Below are 13,740 nucleotides of genomic sequence, written 5' to 3'. Positions count from 1 at the left end.
TTTAAAGATTGCCTGATCGGTATGTTCTTGTAAGGGGTAAGGACAAAAATGGTAAGGTAGGGGAACCTTGGATGACTTAAAAGATCCTAAGTTTAGGCAAAAAGATAAAGGAAGCATATGTAAGGTTTAGGAAGCTAAAATCAAATTGAATCTTGTGGAATATAAAGATGGCAAGAAAGTGGTTAGACAGGCAACTAAATGGGCCATGAAATGTCCTAGGGAGCAGGGTCTAGGATAATTCCATACCATTTTGTACTAGTATTAAGAAAAGGGTAGCTCCATTCAAGGATTAGAGAGGGAATCTATATCGGGAGTCAGAGCAAATGTCTGAGGAACTAAATGGGTACTTTAGATTGGTATTTATTGAGGAGAAGAATGTGGAGGATGGTTAAAACATGCCAATGCTGAGACATTTTGAAATTAATGTGGAGGTAGTGCTTTGTCTTCTGAAAGGATTAAAGTGTATCAGTGCCCAAAACCTGATGGCAATATTCCAGAATATTGAAAGAAGCAAGCGAGGAGATTGGTGGCGCTTTGACGACAACACAAGGAGTGTTATTCTTTTGTTCAAGAATGGAAATAAGGATAATCTAGGTAACTGTAGGCTGTTGAGTCAATGGTTGGGAAACTATCAAAGAGGATACTGAGAAATAGAATAAATGCACATTTGGAAAAGCATGGCCTGCTTAGGGACAGTCGTCATGGTTTTGTACGAGGTAGGTCATGACTGACTTCAGTTAGGCATTTTATGAGGTCTCTCATGGTAGGTAATTCAGATAATAGAAGGTGCATGGGATTCCAGGTGAATTGGAAGTTTGGATTGGAACTGGCTTGCCCATAGAAGACCGAGAGTAGAGGTGGAAGGAAGGCTGTTATTTCGACTGGAGGTCCATGACTAGTGGTTTTCCGCAAGATTCAGTGCTGGGACCTCTGTTTGTGAATAGATATCATTGATTTGGATGACATTTAGATGGGTTGATGAGCAAGTTTGTGGATGACACTGAGATTGATAGAATTGTAGAAAGTGTAAATGATTATCAAAGAATACAGCAAGATGTACAGTAGATCAGGTACAGATCTGGGCAGAGAAGTGACAGGTAGAATTTAATCCAGGCAAGTGTGTGGTGTTGCACTTTGGGAGATCAAATGAAAGGAGAAAGTAGTCAGTTAATGCTAATCCAAATCCTAAGAACTTTCTACAAGGACACAATTGAGAACATCCTGACTGGCTGCATCACTGCTTGGTATAGGAACTGTACCTCCCTTAACTGCAGGAATCTGCACAGAGTGGTGCGGACAACCAGCACATCTGTGGTTGTGAACTTTCCATGATTCAGGACATTTACAAAGACAGGTGTGTAAAAAGGATCATTGGGGACCTGAGTCACCCCAGTCACAATCTATTCCAGCTGCTACCATCCGAGAAACGGTACCGCAACATAAAAACCAGGAACAACAGGCTCCAGGATAGCTTCTTCCACCAGGCCATCAGACTGATTAACTTGTGCTGATTTGAGTGTGTTTCTATGTTACATTGACTGTTCTATTTATTACAAATTATTATAAATTACTGTGATTGCACAATTAGATGGAGACATAACATAAAGATTTTTACTCCTCAAGGAAGGCGTAGGATGTAAGAAATAAGGTCAATTCAATTCAATAATGGTAAACCTTAATGCATTGAGGCACAGAGAGATCTAGGGGTCCAGGTCCATAGTTCACTGAAAGTGGCTATGTAGGTGGTAAGGTGATAAAGAAGGTTTGTCCTCCTTTATTGGCAGAAGTGTTGAGTATAAGGAAGTCATGCTGCAACTACAGTATATAAAACTTTAGTCAGACTGCACTTGAAGTATTGTGTGCAGTTCTGTTTACTCCATTAGAGGAAGGATATGGAGACTGGAAAGGATGCAGTAAAGATTTACCAGGATGCTGCCCAAATTAGAGGCTATGAGCTATAAGGAGAAGTTGGACAAAGTTGTGGTGTTCCCTCTAGTGTGTTGGAGGATATGGGGAGACCTGAAGGACTTTTTTAAAATTATGAGAGGCATGATATTATTGACTACTGTTTTTGTAGAAGTGTCAGGTACCAGAAGACGTACTTTTAATGTTAGAAGAGGGAAGTTTAAAGGCAATGTGAGGGTCAAGTTTTTAACGCACAGTGGCAGGTGCCTGGGATGGGTTACCGGGTGTAGCAGGCAGTTTTGTGGAGCTTAAAAGGCTTTTAGGTGGATTTATAAATATGAGGGGAATGGACAGATATGGATGATACATAGGAGGAGGACATTTAGTTTAAATTGGCATCATGTTCAGCACAATATCATGAGTCGAATAGCCTGTCTAGTGCTGTACTGTTCTGTTCTAAAACATTAACTTACTTTCAGTGGGGCTTATTTATAAGCATTAGAATAATAGTACATATTTAATAATTATACCTCAACATTAGTTGAAGGATTGTAGTTTTTTGTTTAATTAGTATAATTTGCCAATTCATTTTTCTACAGGTATTTAATTTATCAAGAAATGATGCAATTTCAATCCTGAATTACAAGAAACAATTTAAACAACTGCTTTATGCGCCAGTGGGTGTAAAATGTCATTAATATAGAAACTGAAAATGGAAATCTTGACCTTGCATTCCTATTCAAATGACATAAACCCATTAATGTTTCTTGGATTGGTAGTTTCTCATTTTGCACAATTTAGACGGGTTAAATCAGTGTTATAGTATACAGAGGAGACCCAGCATTGCAAAAATTAATATTTGCAAGGAATGTTATTGAGATGTAAACCAAAGCCATAGCTCCAAATGACTGTGGGCCATCACATTAATTTCCTGGAAGGTGTTTTATCTTAGTACCATTAAGCAATAAATTGGTTGAGTGGGGATTGGTATTTTAAAATGCAATGGAGCATTTTATCATGAAGGGTTTGGAAAATTGCCTGTTTCTGCTAAAGTAGATCCCAGAACGTTAACTGGAACTTAAAATTGTAAGCAACTGTTCCTCTCCAGTGTAAATGATTTGGAATTTCCACAAAATTGTGCCCAATGTTGGATTCCTGCAGTGGGAAGCCATCATTGAATTACTGATGATGACTTATAAGCAGGTTTGAGACATTTGTGTTTTAACACACGTGGAAATCTCAAACTTGCCAGTATTCACCTAGAGAAATGCTCACTTTTCTCTGCAGAACTACCAGGATTTCTTCACATTGACTTGTTTGAGTCTCCAAAAGGCTAGATTAACAAATCTACTCTTGTTTACTTATTCTCTTAATATGGTTTCCTATATCATACTTAGTCCTGGAAACATGGATGTGTTATGATGCCTCAAAATGGGAAGCTGTTCCATTTTGACTTATTCCAAGTTGCTGGCAGAGTTTCTTATCATGATTTCATGAATGACTTTGGAATATTTGTGTATATTGAAATTGAATAAATGAGGAATTCAGATAATTTAGTTTGTTCTTTAATTTTTGTTCAATGGCAGTTTGTCCTCTCAATCCTTTTTTTTTAAACATTTCAAGCAGCATTATCAAAGCTGTCAAATTCTATATGGCTGATAACTTATTGTTTAAGGGGGAATTAAAGTACATTTGAAGAGTACCAATAATATAGAAGGTAAATAACGTAGCTTGCATATTCATTACTGGATGTAGAATGTTTTAAAATTTGTTTTCAGGGAACATGTCATTGAAGAGCAACATTCAAGCAGAGACTGATCTCTCTTTTCCCTGGATCCTTCGAGTATTTGATATAAAGGCTTACGAATTTTACAAGGTTATTGAGAGCTTCATTAAAGCAGAACCAAATCTAACCCGAGAAATGATCAAGCATGTGGAAAGGTGCGAACACAGGATCATGGAATCTATTGCTTGGCAGTCAGTAAGTATTTTTTTCCCCATTTGCAGGTGATGATACTTGCTCATGAGGTTAAATGAAAGTGTTACTTGGATGTTCTTTTTGAATCTGTTGTTATTGAAAATTGTGAACACTGTTTGCTGTTAAATATTTAGCCGTCCAAAAGTCATATACTGTATGCAATTGTTTATTTGTAAGATTATGAATTCTATAGATCAGAGGGTTTAAAAATGAGATTTACAAGCTGGATGTTAACTGCAATTGGGAGCTAAGTAATAGTAAACTTGGGATAAAATACCCAAAACGGGAAGATGCTGAAAATCGAAATTAAAACAGAAATTGTTAAAAATACTCAACAGATCTGATGGAGCAAAACAGTTAATATTCCATATCTGTGTCCTTTCTTCAGAACATGAGGAGTCAAGTGCTAAAATTATAAACTGTGGAATGCAAAGCTTACCTTTAACTTGGATTCACTCAGTTGGTAAAATTGAAGAAAAATATTGACTTTATTTTTAGTTGCTTTCTGACATGCAGAAGTTCATTGCCTTGTTTGAGTCTTCAATAAGCTAGATTGAGATATCCACCTGCTGCGTTCACCAGCAACTTTGATGTGTGTTGCTTGAGATGTCCTGTGGCTTTATTTATTTGCTTGATGTGTCTATGCTCTTTCCTTATGCTCATAGGTATAGGTTAGTGGCAGTTGTCCCTGTGCACAAGTCTGTGTATACAGGTCTCTCTTAGTAGAAGAAGCAACTTTGTACATTACAAAATAAACCAAGTACTGGTAGCCAAATTTTGAGGGTGAGTGAATTTGAAGTTTTGTAACGGAATTCACATTGCACTAAATAACAAAATTGCTAATTTCAAAAGAATTATTTGCAGTTTCTTCATCCTATTCTGATAGGATATATATCAAGGCAGTTTACTGTCTGGAAAAAGAAATCAAAACTTTTAATGGCTATCAGTTTTATTTTAAACTGCTGTTGTGATTGATTACTTAATTTTTGATACCACTGCTTCCATTGTTTTGATATGTGTCTTGAGCACATTCAGCCCAGTTTTGATCATTATTCTGCCCTATTCTAAACTATAGTGCTACCTACTGTAATAGTCTCATCTTTGTAGTAACATTTTGTGTACAAGACAAAAATATTTACTGGTTGAAAATAGACCCCGTTTTGTTCGGTTTGCCTCTATTACCTTAATTGTTGCATGTCTTACTACCTCAGTAACTGTAAGTTAGTTTGTCCATGACAAATCAAAGAATACCGTATGTACAAAGTATCTTACTGTTTGCAAGCTCTCATCACATCTCAAGGCCACGGTGATCAATGGCAAATTAATTACTGAGTCTTAGGCAGGTCAATACTATATTAATGGAAAGAAGTCAGCAGTGGGAAGACGGGCTAGTCCTTTCTTCTGCAGCCAAGGAACATATTCTGTGAAATGATATTACTTATTAGCAATTCAACATTTGTTCAAACTTTGTCATTTTTATCAACTGCACCTAAGGGCTAAATTTCCAGGGAATGTCTAGTGCAACTTATACCATTGCTTTGATTGGTTCAAAGTGAAGCTAATAGGTGTTACTATAAGAAGTTTTTTTTTTGAAATAAGTATGTTTACGGTTACCTATTTAACAAACTTGATTACTTTGCATAAAGGAAGTTTCTTATAACGTTTAAAAAAATCCACAATATTTGTAAAGACATTAGCACATACTGCAGGCATTCTACTGAACAGATCATTGATTGTATCTAAGCTTCTTGCTTCATTAGTAACTCCATTAAGAAAACTTACTTTTCCTTCATTTACTATCTAGTTTTCATTTAAATACACCCATTCTTTTCATCTCAACCATTCCACTGGTAATAAGTTTCACATTCTCTTCACTCACTGGGTAAGGAAGTTTCTTTTGAATTTTCTAATTTTATTGCGTGCTGACATAGTGGGTAGAGCTGCATAGCCTCATTGGCCTTGGTTCATATAAGTGGAGAATGGGTTTCATATGAACTTTCCTAGAGCCAGTAGGCTGAACAGCTTCCTCTGTCAATTTTTTTTTTACGCAGACTGTGGTAGGTGCACAGAACTGCTGCCGGGTGGTTTTAGAGGAAGATGCATTAAGAACATTTAAGACACTCTTCGGGAAATGACTGAAAGAAAATGAAGGGTTATGTGGGAGGGAAGGGTTAGATCAATCTTGGAGTTGGTTAAAGGGTTGGCACAACATCGTGGGCTGAAAAGCCTGGACTGTTGTACGTTCTATAACCTGTCTGTAAAAATCGGTGTGCCTGCCTGTGTTCTTAACCTTATCTTTAACTGCCCTTTTGTTGTCCGTGTAGTTAGACAATGCATGCTCACAGTGCAGATCAAGTACTTGACAGAAAGAGATTGTACAGAGTTACCATATTTATATGATAGATTCTGAATGACCCTATTTTAATAGGAACCCCTTATGGGCCTTTGAAATTTTATACAATCTATTAGTTAGTCACTTTTATGTGCAACTTTACTGTTGTCTCTATTTATTAAACTCCAAAACATTACTTCTCTTTCTTTTTTAAAGATGTATTTATCTTCTTGCACCATCTCTCCCTCTTCCACTACCCCCAAGCCTCAGCCTGCTCCCATCCTTTTTTGATTAATAGATTTTTGGTTATTGATGTGTCCTCAGATCATATTTACTTTTAAGAATGCTCTACTGTAGAACATTACACATGCTAAGTACAAAATGTTAACCATTGACACCTGCCCTTTAAGGATGGACCAACAAAGATAAGGGATCAGGACAGATTAAATGATGAAGACATTTAAGCATGTTCAAGGAAATTTTAAACTGTTGCTTTTGTCTTGTTGTGAAGGTTTAGTTAAAACAAATCATAATAGCTCCATCATGAGCACTGGCCTCCCCAGCATCAAGAACATCTTCAAAAGGCAATGCCTCAGAAATGCAGCTTCCATTATTAAGGACTCCTATCACCCAGGATATGTTTTCTCCTCTTTGCTCCCATCAAGGAGGAGGTACAGGAGCCTGAAGATGCACTTAACATTTCAGGAACAGTGTCTTCCCATCTGCCATCATATTTCTGAATGGACAATGGATCCATGAGCATTACCTCACTATCTATTTCCCCGCTTTTTACACTACCTATTTAATTTAAATTTTTAATATATACTTATTGTAATATATATATATATTTTAAATTATTAGTATTGCATTGTACTGCTGCAGCAAACAACAAATTTCACAACATATGCCAGTGATATTAAACGTAATTCTGATTCTGAAAAAAAAACAGTTCTGCACAATTAAACCCACATTAGGTTCAAAGATGAGGGCAAGTTTCCTTCATCTTGTCTCCAACCACAGTGAAAAGCTGATGACTAAGTCAGATTCAGTAGACCATTAATGGCTTTGCAAGTCGACAATTCCAGAACAAACCAAGGCCAATAAATTTAGAAGTGGACTATGGTGTTGTGTCTGACTCCACGTTTATCCTTTTGCATGGAATTATTCCTGAACCCTACTGTGTTGGTTTGACACCAAGGGCATTCAAAGACATTTAATCAACACAGAAAATGCTGGAGGAACTCAGCAAGCCAGTCAGCATCTATGGAAAAAAAGTAAACAGTCGATGTTTCGGACTGAGACCCTTCATCAGTCTGAAATGTCGACTGTTAACTCTTTTCCATAGATACTGCCTGGCCTGCTGGGTTCCTCCAGCGTTTTGTGTGTGTTGCTTGGATTTCCAGCATCTGCAAACTTCCTCATCTAAGGGCATTAGAAAATCATTTGCACAATTCTCCCATTTTGTACTTATTTTTACCATTGTATACTGCTTACTCTGTCGGCTTCATGCTAACAAGAAATTTCATTGCACTCTGCTGTATATGACAGACATCTAATCTATCTCATCAGAATCAGTTTTATTATCATTCATATAAGTTACAAAAATAAACAATAGTGTAAAGGATGAATACTGAGGTCGAGCTCATGAGTTTAATCTGATGGCAGAGGGGAAGGAGCTGTTTCTAATGCTGATGACTATGGGTCTTCATGCTTCTGTATCACCACCTTGATGATAGTAATACAAAGAGCATATGTCCGGGATGGTGAGAATAAAAAATCAGAAGTTAACTGAAGGCATACAACACCAATTCGAAATAAAATACTTAAGCAACCTGGTATAAAAAAATAACTTTTTATCTGCTTACTGCATATTTTCCGTACAGTCTTCGTTAACATCAGTCATGAAATGTGATTGGCACAGGATCTAACAGACAACCTTTCCAACATATGTTGATGATTCCCAGTAAATTTTGCCTGTTGGGGACTGTATGGAATCTAATGGCAGAGTAAAATGACTGATTTAGACTTATGAACCTGCCAGCAAATACCTGATTTCTACATGCACTGAAAACATGGGAATATTAAGTACAAAATACTCAGAAAATTACTGATTTCTACTTAGACTTTCATGTTTTACAGCATTTCTGGGACTTAATTCACTTCCAATAATTGTATAGCAGTAGCAGTTAATCAATTTGAAATGTTTTGAAAATAAATCTTTTTTAACTAATAGGCCAAATATCACCCCATGTCCTGATATAGTTAAAAAGTAGCATCAATTTGATGAGCCTGTAATGTTCTTAGTTGTCAAAAATATGTTGTCAGCTTTGTAGTACCCTGTCAAAACAGGTATATATGTTCTAAATTTGATATGGATTTTAGTAATTAATATGATTTTATTAATGAAAAATTTAAATGTCTAACATTTTACATGTAACCATTTTATAGGTATAAAAGGGAACAAGTCTATCAAGTTACTTCATTGTATGGTTAGCAGTGCCTTCTTGAAGTCTGTTATCTTGTTTTTCTTTCTGTTTGCTTACAAAGTCTTTCTGTGGATTCAGTACATCTGAATGCCTTTCTAGCTTGTTCTTCCAAGAAATTCTTTATAGCTGATGCTTTTTTTTTAAAAGACCTGGTATTATTGGTAAAATATCATATGTATTTTTTTCTGTGATTGTAATGTTCTTACCTACATTGTGATGGCAATTATATTTCCACAAAAATTCAGTAGGCAGGTGAAGCAAGTAGTTAGGGAAATGAATGGCATATTGGCCTTTATTGCAAGCGGATTCGAGTGTAGAAATACAGACATACAGGGTTTCCTGGATTACAGAAGGTCTAGCATATGAAAATCCAATTTTACACATTGTTCCATAAATTCTTAAAGATAAATAGCTTTACTATATCACTATACAGTCAGTTCTTGGGAACCGGTCCTTACATAACCCACTGACAGCCTGTATTAGAATTGTAAAGCCTGTTGGGAAGATTGCACCTGTAGTTCTTTGCACTGTTTTGGTCACCTTAATTTAAGAAAGGATGTATTAGTATTGAAGGATTGTTCATGTGTATGTTATTGTCTGTAAACAAAACAGATCTTTATTATAGGTCATTTATTGTCTTCTGAAAATCTGGTTAATACATGAACATCATGCTTTGAAACCATAATTTCTGTGATACTTTATGGTATTTTGTATCCACCAGTTGTATAACTTGACAAGGATGATGTACTTTTATCTATTTTTATCATTCAGCTAGTACAATATCTACAAGTTTTTCTTAATTTTGCTTTTCATTTACGATTTAGAAACAAGTTATCTCTATACAAGCAGCCATAATCTGTTCTTACAGCAAATTACTCCGATTCTCAGTTTCCTCATAATAGCTGCTTAATACATTTACATTTAAAATCTTGGTTTAACTATTTGGGTGCGCTCTGTTCCTCCCTATTTTGACTTAACAAAAAACAGTCACAACATAGGTTCCGTGAAGTATTTTTCACGTCCTTTACATAGTACGGAATATGAATAAATTCAGACCTCTTAAGAATAAGAAACTGGTGTACGAGGTTCCAGAGTTCATTTTTTTCCTTCCATCATACAGTTATGAAGCAGAGACCTCTCTTGCATATCCAGTTCAAGAATACAAATGTACTGAAGTATGTCCTAGCTGGTGATAATGGTTCTCAACCAATTCAGTTTTCAAAAAATGTAACACAATCTGCCATTTCATTCTTTGTTTATTCTTCATTGTGAAGTAATTCTTAACCAAGGTGCCTCTTCAGCACCTAGCTCACTTTCTTTGACTTTCCTCCACCCATCTCCTTTGTCGTTAAATGTTGACATTCTCTCCTTCTGTCACTAATTCCGGTGCGGTATACAGTCCTATGTGCAAAATAATTTTTTTCTCCTGCTTTTAGTTCTGTTTCCTTGTATAAGTCTCCTTCATTGCGGGTTTGTGCATCAGAAATATAGGTCTGTTTTTGATATGATTCTCAACATTTTATGCAATTTATAATTTGCTTGTTGAGTAGCTCTATTTAAGCAGAAGTTTAAACGTTATTCCAGCAGAGATGTTGGACCATTATTATATTCCAGCAGAGATGTTCAGTTGTCAAAAATCAGTGAATTTAATCTGTAGTCGTTGATTATTAACTCAGTTTTCTGCACAATTCATTTATTCCATGAGACTTCAAAGCAGATGAAGTGCTTGTTATTTTGATTACAGAGAACACAAAACAAGTAGCAGACATCTTATTTTTAAATCTAATCAGTCATTCCCCCAATTGTACAGAGTTCCTGACATTGTTATAATTTGTATTCAAATGTGGATAATTTAGTATTTCTACTTGACCTTCTCTGTCCTCTATTTTTATTTCTTTTGGTTCTTTTGTTGCTATTTTAATAATTCATTTATGATTTTCAGATGTTGTTGCAGTGTGTTGTTGCCAGGATATTTGTGAAATTCAAGAAGACATTTGACTTTTTAAAAAAAACAACTGTGCTTTAGGTGTCTGGCAGAACAACAGGATGACATGCTATATTGTGGGCTACAACATCTGTGTTTGAATCCTGCTCTGAGCTACATTTACCCTCTGTTTCCTGTTGAGGAGCCGTTAATGTCAAAAAGGTCAGCAAACACAATGGTGAATTGAGGAGTAAGGGTTGGGAAGCCATTGTTCCCATCCAACATTTTTTTAGTATTAAATTATGACTTGTGATACCTGTAATGACTCATCAGAGAGTAAAAAGAAATTTTGGGTTTTTACATATTTTAGAAATGGGGGAAGACAGAAGATGTACAAAGCTATTTCCATACACTTCATACTGTGTCCAGGCCACATTTCTCCACTACTAAATCAATATTTATTCATTCAAAGTGAAGAAAGATATAATGTGGCTTTAAGTGGATTAATGGTTAAACCCATTTCATTTGTGGTTTTGTTCTCTCAATTGACAAAAAAAGTCCAAATTTATATTTTTGTATCATTTAGCTTTTTCATACATAATGTTGTATAGTAGTTTGTATGAATAAAGTTCTCAATGAATGATATTGAGTTACCCAGACTGTTCCTGTACATTAATCTGAATTTCTGCATTGAGGATAGATTCTTGCAAAATCGCTTTGAATTAAGGCCACTTTAATGTTTTAATTTGGATTCCAGAAATTTGCCATCTTACAGTCTAATGTAATGTAGTTGTTACTCAGCTTTCTAAGACCTGTGATCGACTCTTAGAAGCAAATAAAATTGGGTTACCTGAGTTCTACAAGAGTGGAAAAAAAAAATAGCATTAACAAAGTTGTATGTAGGCACTGGCTTACTGGCACTAACCAAAGGCAAATTTGAAGTTAGGAAAACAGCAGCCTATCTACCAGCTGCTGAATGGATTTAAAAGTACTTGTGAATCAGTACGGCTAACCCATCTACAGTTGACAACTGACGTTTGAATTACTGGGCAAGGTCTCATTTTCCACAGGTTACATTCATGAAGCTCTTTTGTTTTCACTCATTGGCCACCTTATTAGGTACAACTATTAAACCTGTGCATTTTTCTAACTATCTAATCAGCCAATCGTGTGGCAGCAGCTTTATATATAAAAGCATGCAGACATGGTCAAGAGTTTCAATTGTTCAGTTCAAATATCAGAATGGGGGAGAAATGTGATTGGTGTGACTTTGACCATGGAATAATTGTTGGTGCTAGACTCGGTGGTTTGGGTATCTCAGAAAATTGCTGATCTCCTGGGATTTTGCGTGTAACTGTCTCTAGGGATTACAGAGAATGTCCTGAGAAACAAAAAAAACATCCAGTGAGCAGCAGTTCGGTGGGCGAAAACGCCTTGTTAGTAACAGAGATCAGAGGGTCAATCTGACAAGAAGGCGACAGCAACTCAAACAACCACACATTACAACAGTGATGTGCAGAAGAGCATTTCTGAGCATATTGAACTTTGAAGTGGATGGGCTACAGCAGCAGAAGACCACAAACATATACTCAGTGGTCACTTATTTGGTACAGGAGGTACATAATAAAGTGGCCATTGAGTGTATATTGAACATGTGTAGACATCACTGAATCCCAGCTGCTTCTGCGCATGTGCACACATGCACATTGCAATTAGAGAGCATGTGGATCTTCAGTTTATCCTGCAAGTCCATGCAGAATTTCATGATAAGCTAATGAGGTTATTGTTAGTCAAGATTTTTTTAAATAACTTGCATGCTGAGCGGAATGCTACTGATATTCCAAAGTACACCTAAATAACCATTTATCAGATTCAGAGCAGGATTTGAAATTGTTATTACTAATTCCACATCTACAAACTACGTACCAAATGATTTGACCAGATAAACTTGCAAACTAAAAGGGAAAAGTGAATTTTCTGAAATAACGTGCAACCTCTTATGTCAGGATTTTTCTAAAAATAGATGAAAGTCTGATGTTTTTAGATAAGAATATGCAACATTATACATCTTGTTCTCCTCAGCGTAACACTGTCGTTATTTTTTATTAATGTTTCCGATATCTAACTGCAAACGTTTGTATGTATAAGTGTATTGCATTGATTATTGCATTCATTCTTAAGATAGAGTGAACATTGCCAAATAAACATCTCAAGTATAAGGCAGGGTGAATACTGGAGTGATTCATGTATATAATATTTTGATAAAAATAGTCAAAGCTGAGTTTACTGCCAAATGCATAAGTACATGGCTGGACAGGTGCAATGAAAAACTGGAACAGCATCATAGGCACATAACATCAGATAAGCAACATTTACAGGCAAAACATAAATTATACACAGTTTTTTTTTACAAGAAACACAATTAGAACATAAAAAGCAAAGTCTGTTTTTGTGCAGAGTGATCAAACTGATCATTAGTGTTGCTAAACTGTTGTGATGTGAGTCTTGTGTTTGGCTTGTAAGCCAAATAGTTGAGGGGATGTAGCTGTTATTGAAGACAGTAGTGTGGGACTTGAGGCTTTTGTACCTCCTGCCTAATGTTAGATGTGAGCTGATGGCATGGCCTGGATGGTGGGGAACTTTGATTTCATGAGGTAATTCTCTTGTAGATGCTGCCAAAGGTGGGGATGGATGTGCTCATGGTGTATTGGGTAGAGTCCATTACTTAAGCAGCTTGTGTTCCTGTGCATTTGAATTGCCTTACCACAGCATGATACTTTCCACGGTATGGCTAGTATAAAGCTCGTTAGAATGTGTAGTGACAAGCCAAACCTCCCTAAAAAGAAGGGAATTGCACTTAGAAGGGGATTAGAGACACCTCTGACTGACTGGAGTCTAATTTCTCTGGCCTTGCCTGATAAAGTGTTTCTCAACTGTTGTTGCCACTTATGATGCAAATATCTTAAATATTCTAATTCATAAACTGTAATCTGTTTATTTTAAACTTTGTAAGATTATTTTCAAGGCACTTTCTCTAGTCCATCATGGTCTTGTTGGGGTTTTGGTTTCCTTTCATACTTCGTCCAGGTGACTATTATTGGTGCAAGTGTCTCAG

General features: G+C 36.2%; 1 protein-coding gene across 2 annotated transcripts in view; it reads left to right on the top strand.

Moving 5' to 3' along the window:
- The window catches only part of rb1 (retinoblastoma 1), a 243,514-nt gene that overhangs the window by 93,310 nt on the left and 136,464 nt on the right, over window positions 1-13,740 (top strand). The window contains exon 17 of one of the 2 annotated variants that reach the window (XM_072260793.1): window positions 3,684-3,886. The exons of the other annotated variant lie outside the window; for it this stretch is intronic. Within the exon in view, the coding sequence (XP_072116894.1) occupies window positions 3,684-3,886 (203 nt within the window). The remainder of the gene's footprint in view (window positions 1-3,683; window positions 3,887-13,740) is intronic. 2 annotated transcript variants of the gene reach the window in all.

Source organism: Mobula birostris, chromosome 6 (genome assembly GCF_030028105.1).
Source record: "Mobula birostris isolate sMobBir1 chromosome 6, sMobBir1.hap1, whole genome shotgun sequence".
In the NCBI taxonomy this organism is placed as follows: Eukaryota; Metazoa; Chordata; class Chondrichthyes; order Myliobatiformes; family Myliobatidae; genus Mobula; species Mobula birostris.
This window is presented reverse-complemented; position numbering and strand designations above follow the sequence as displayed.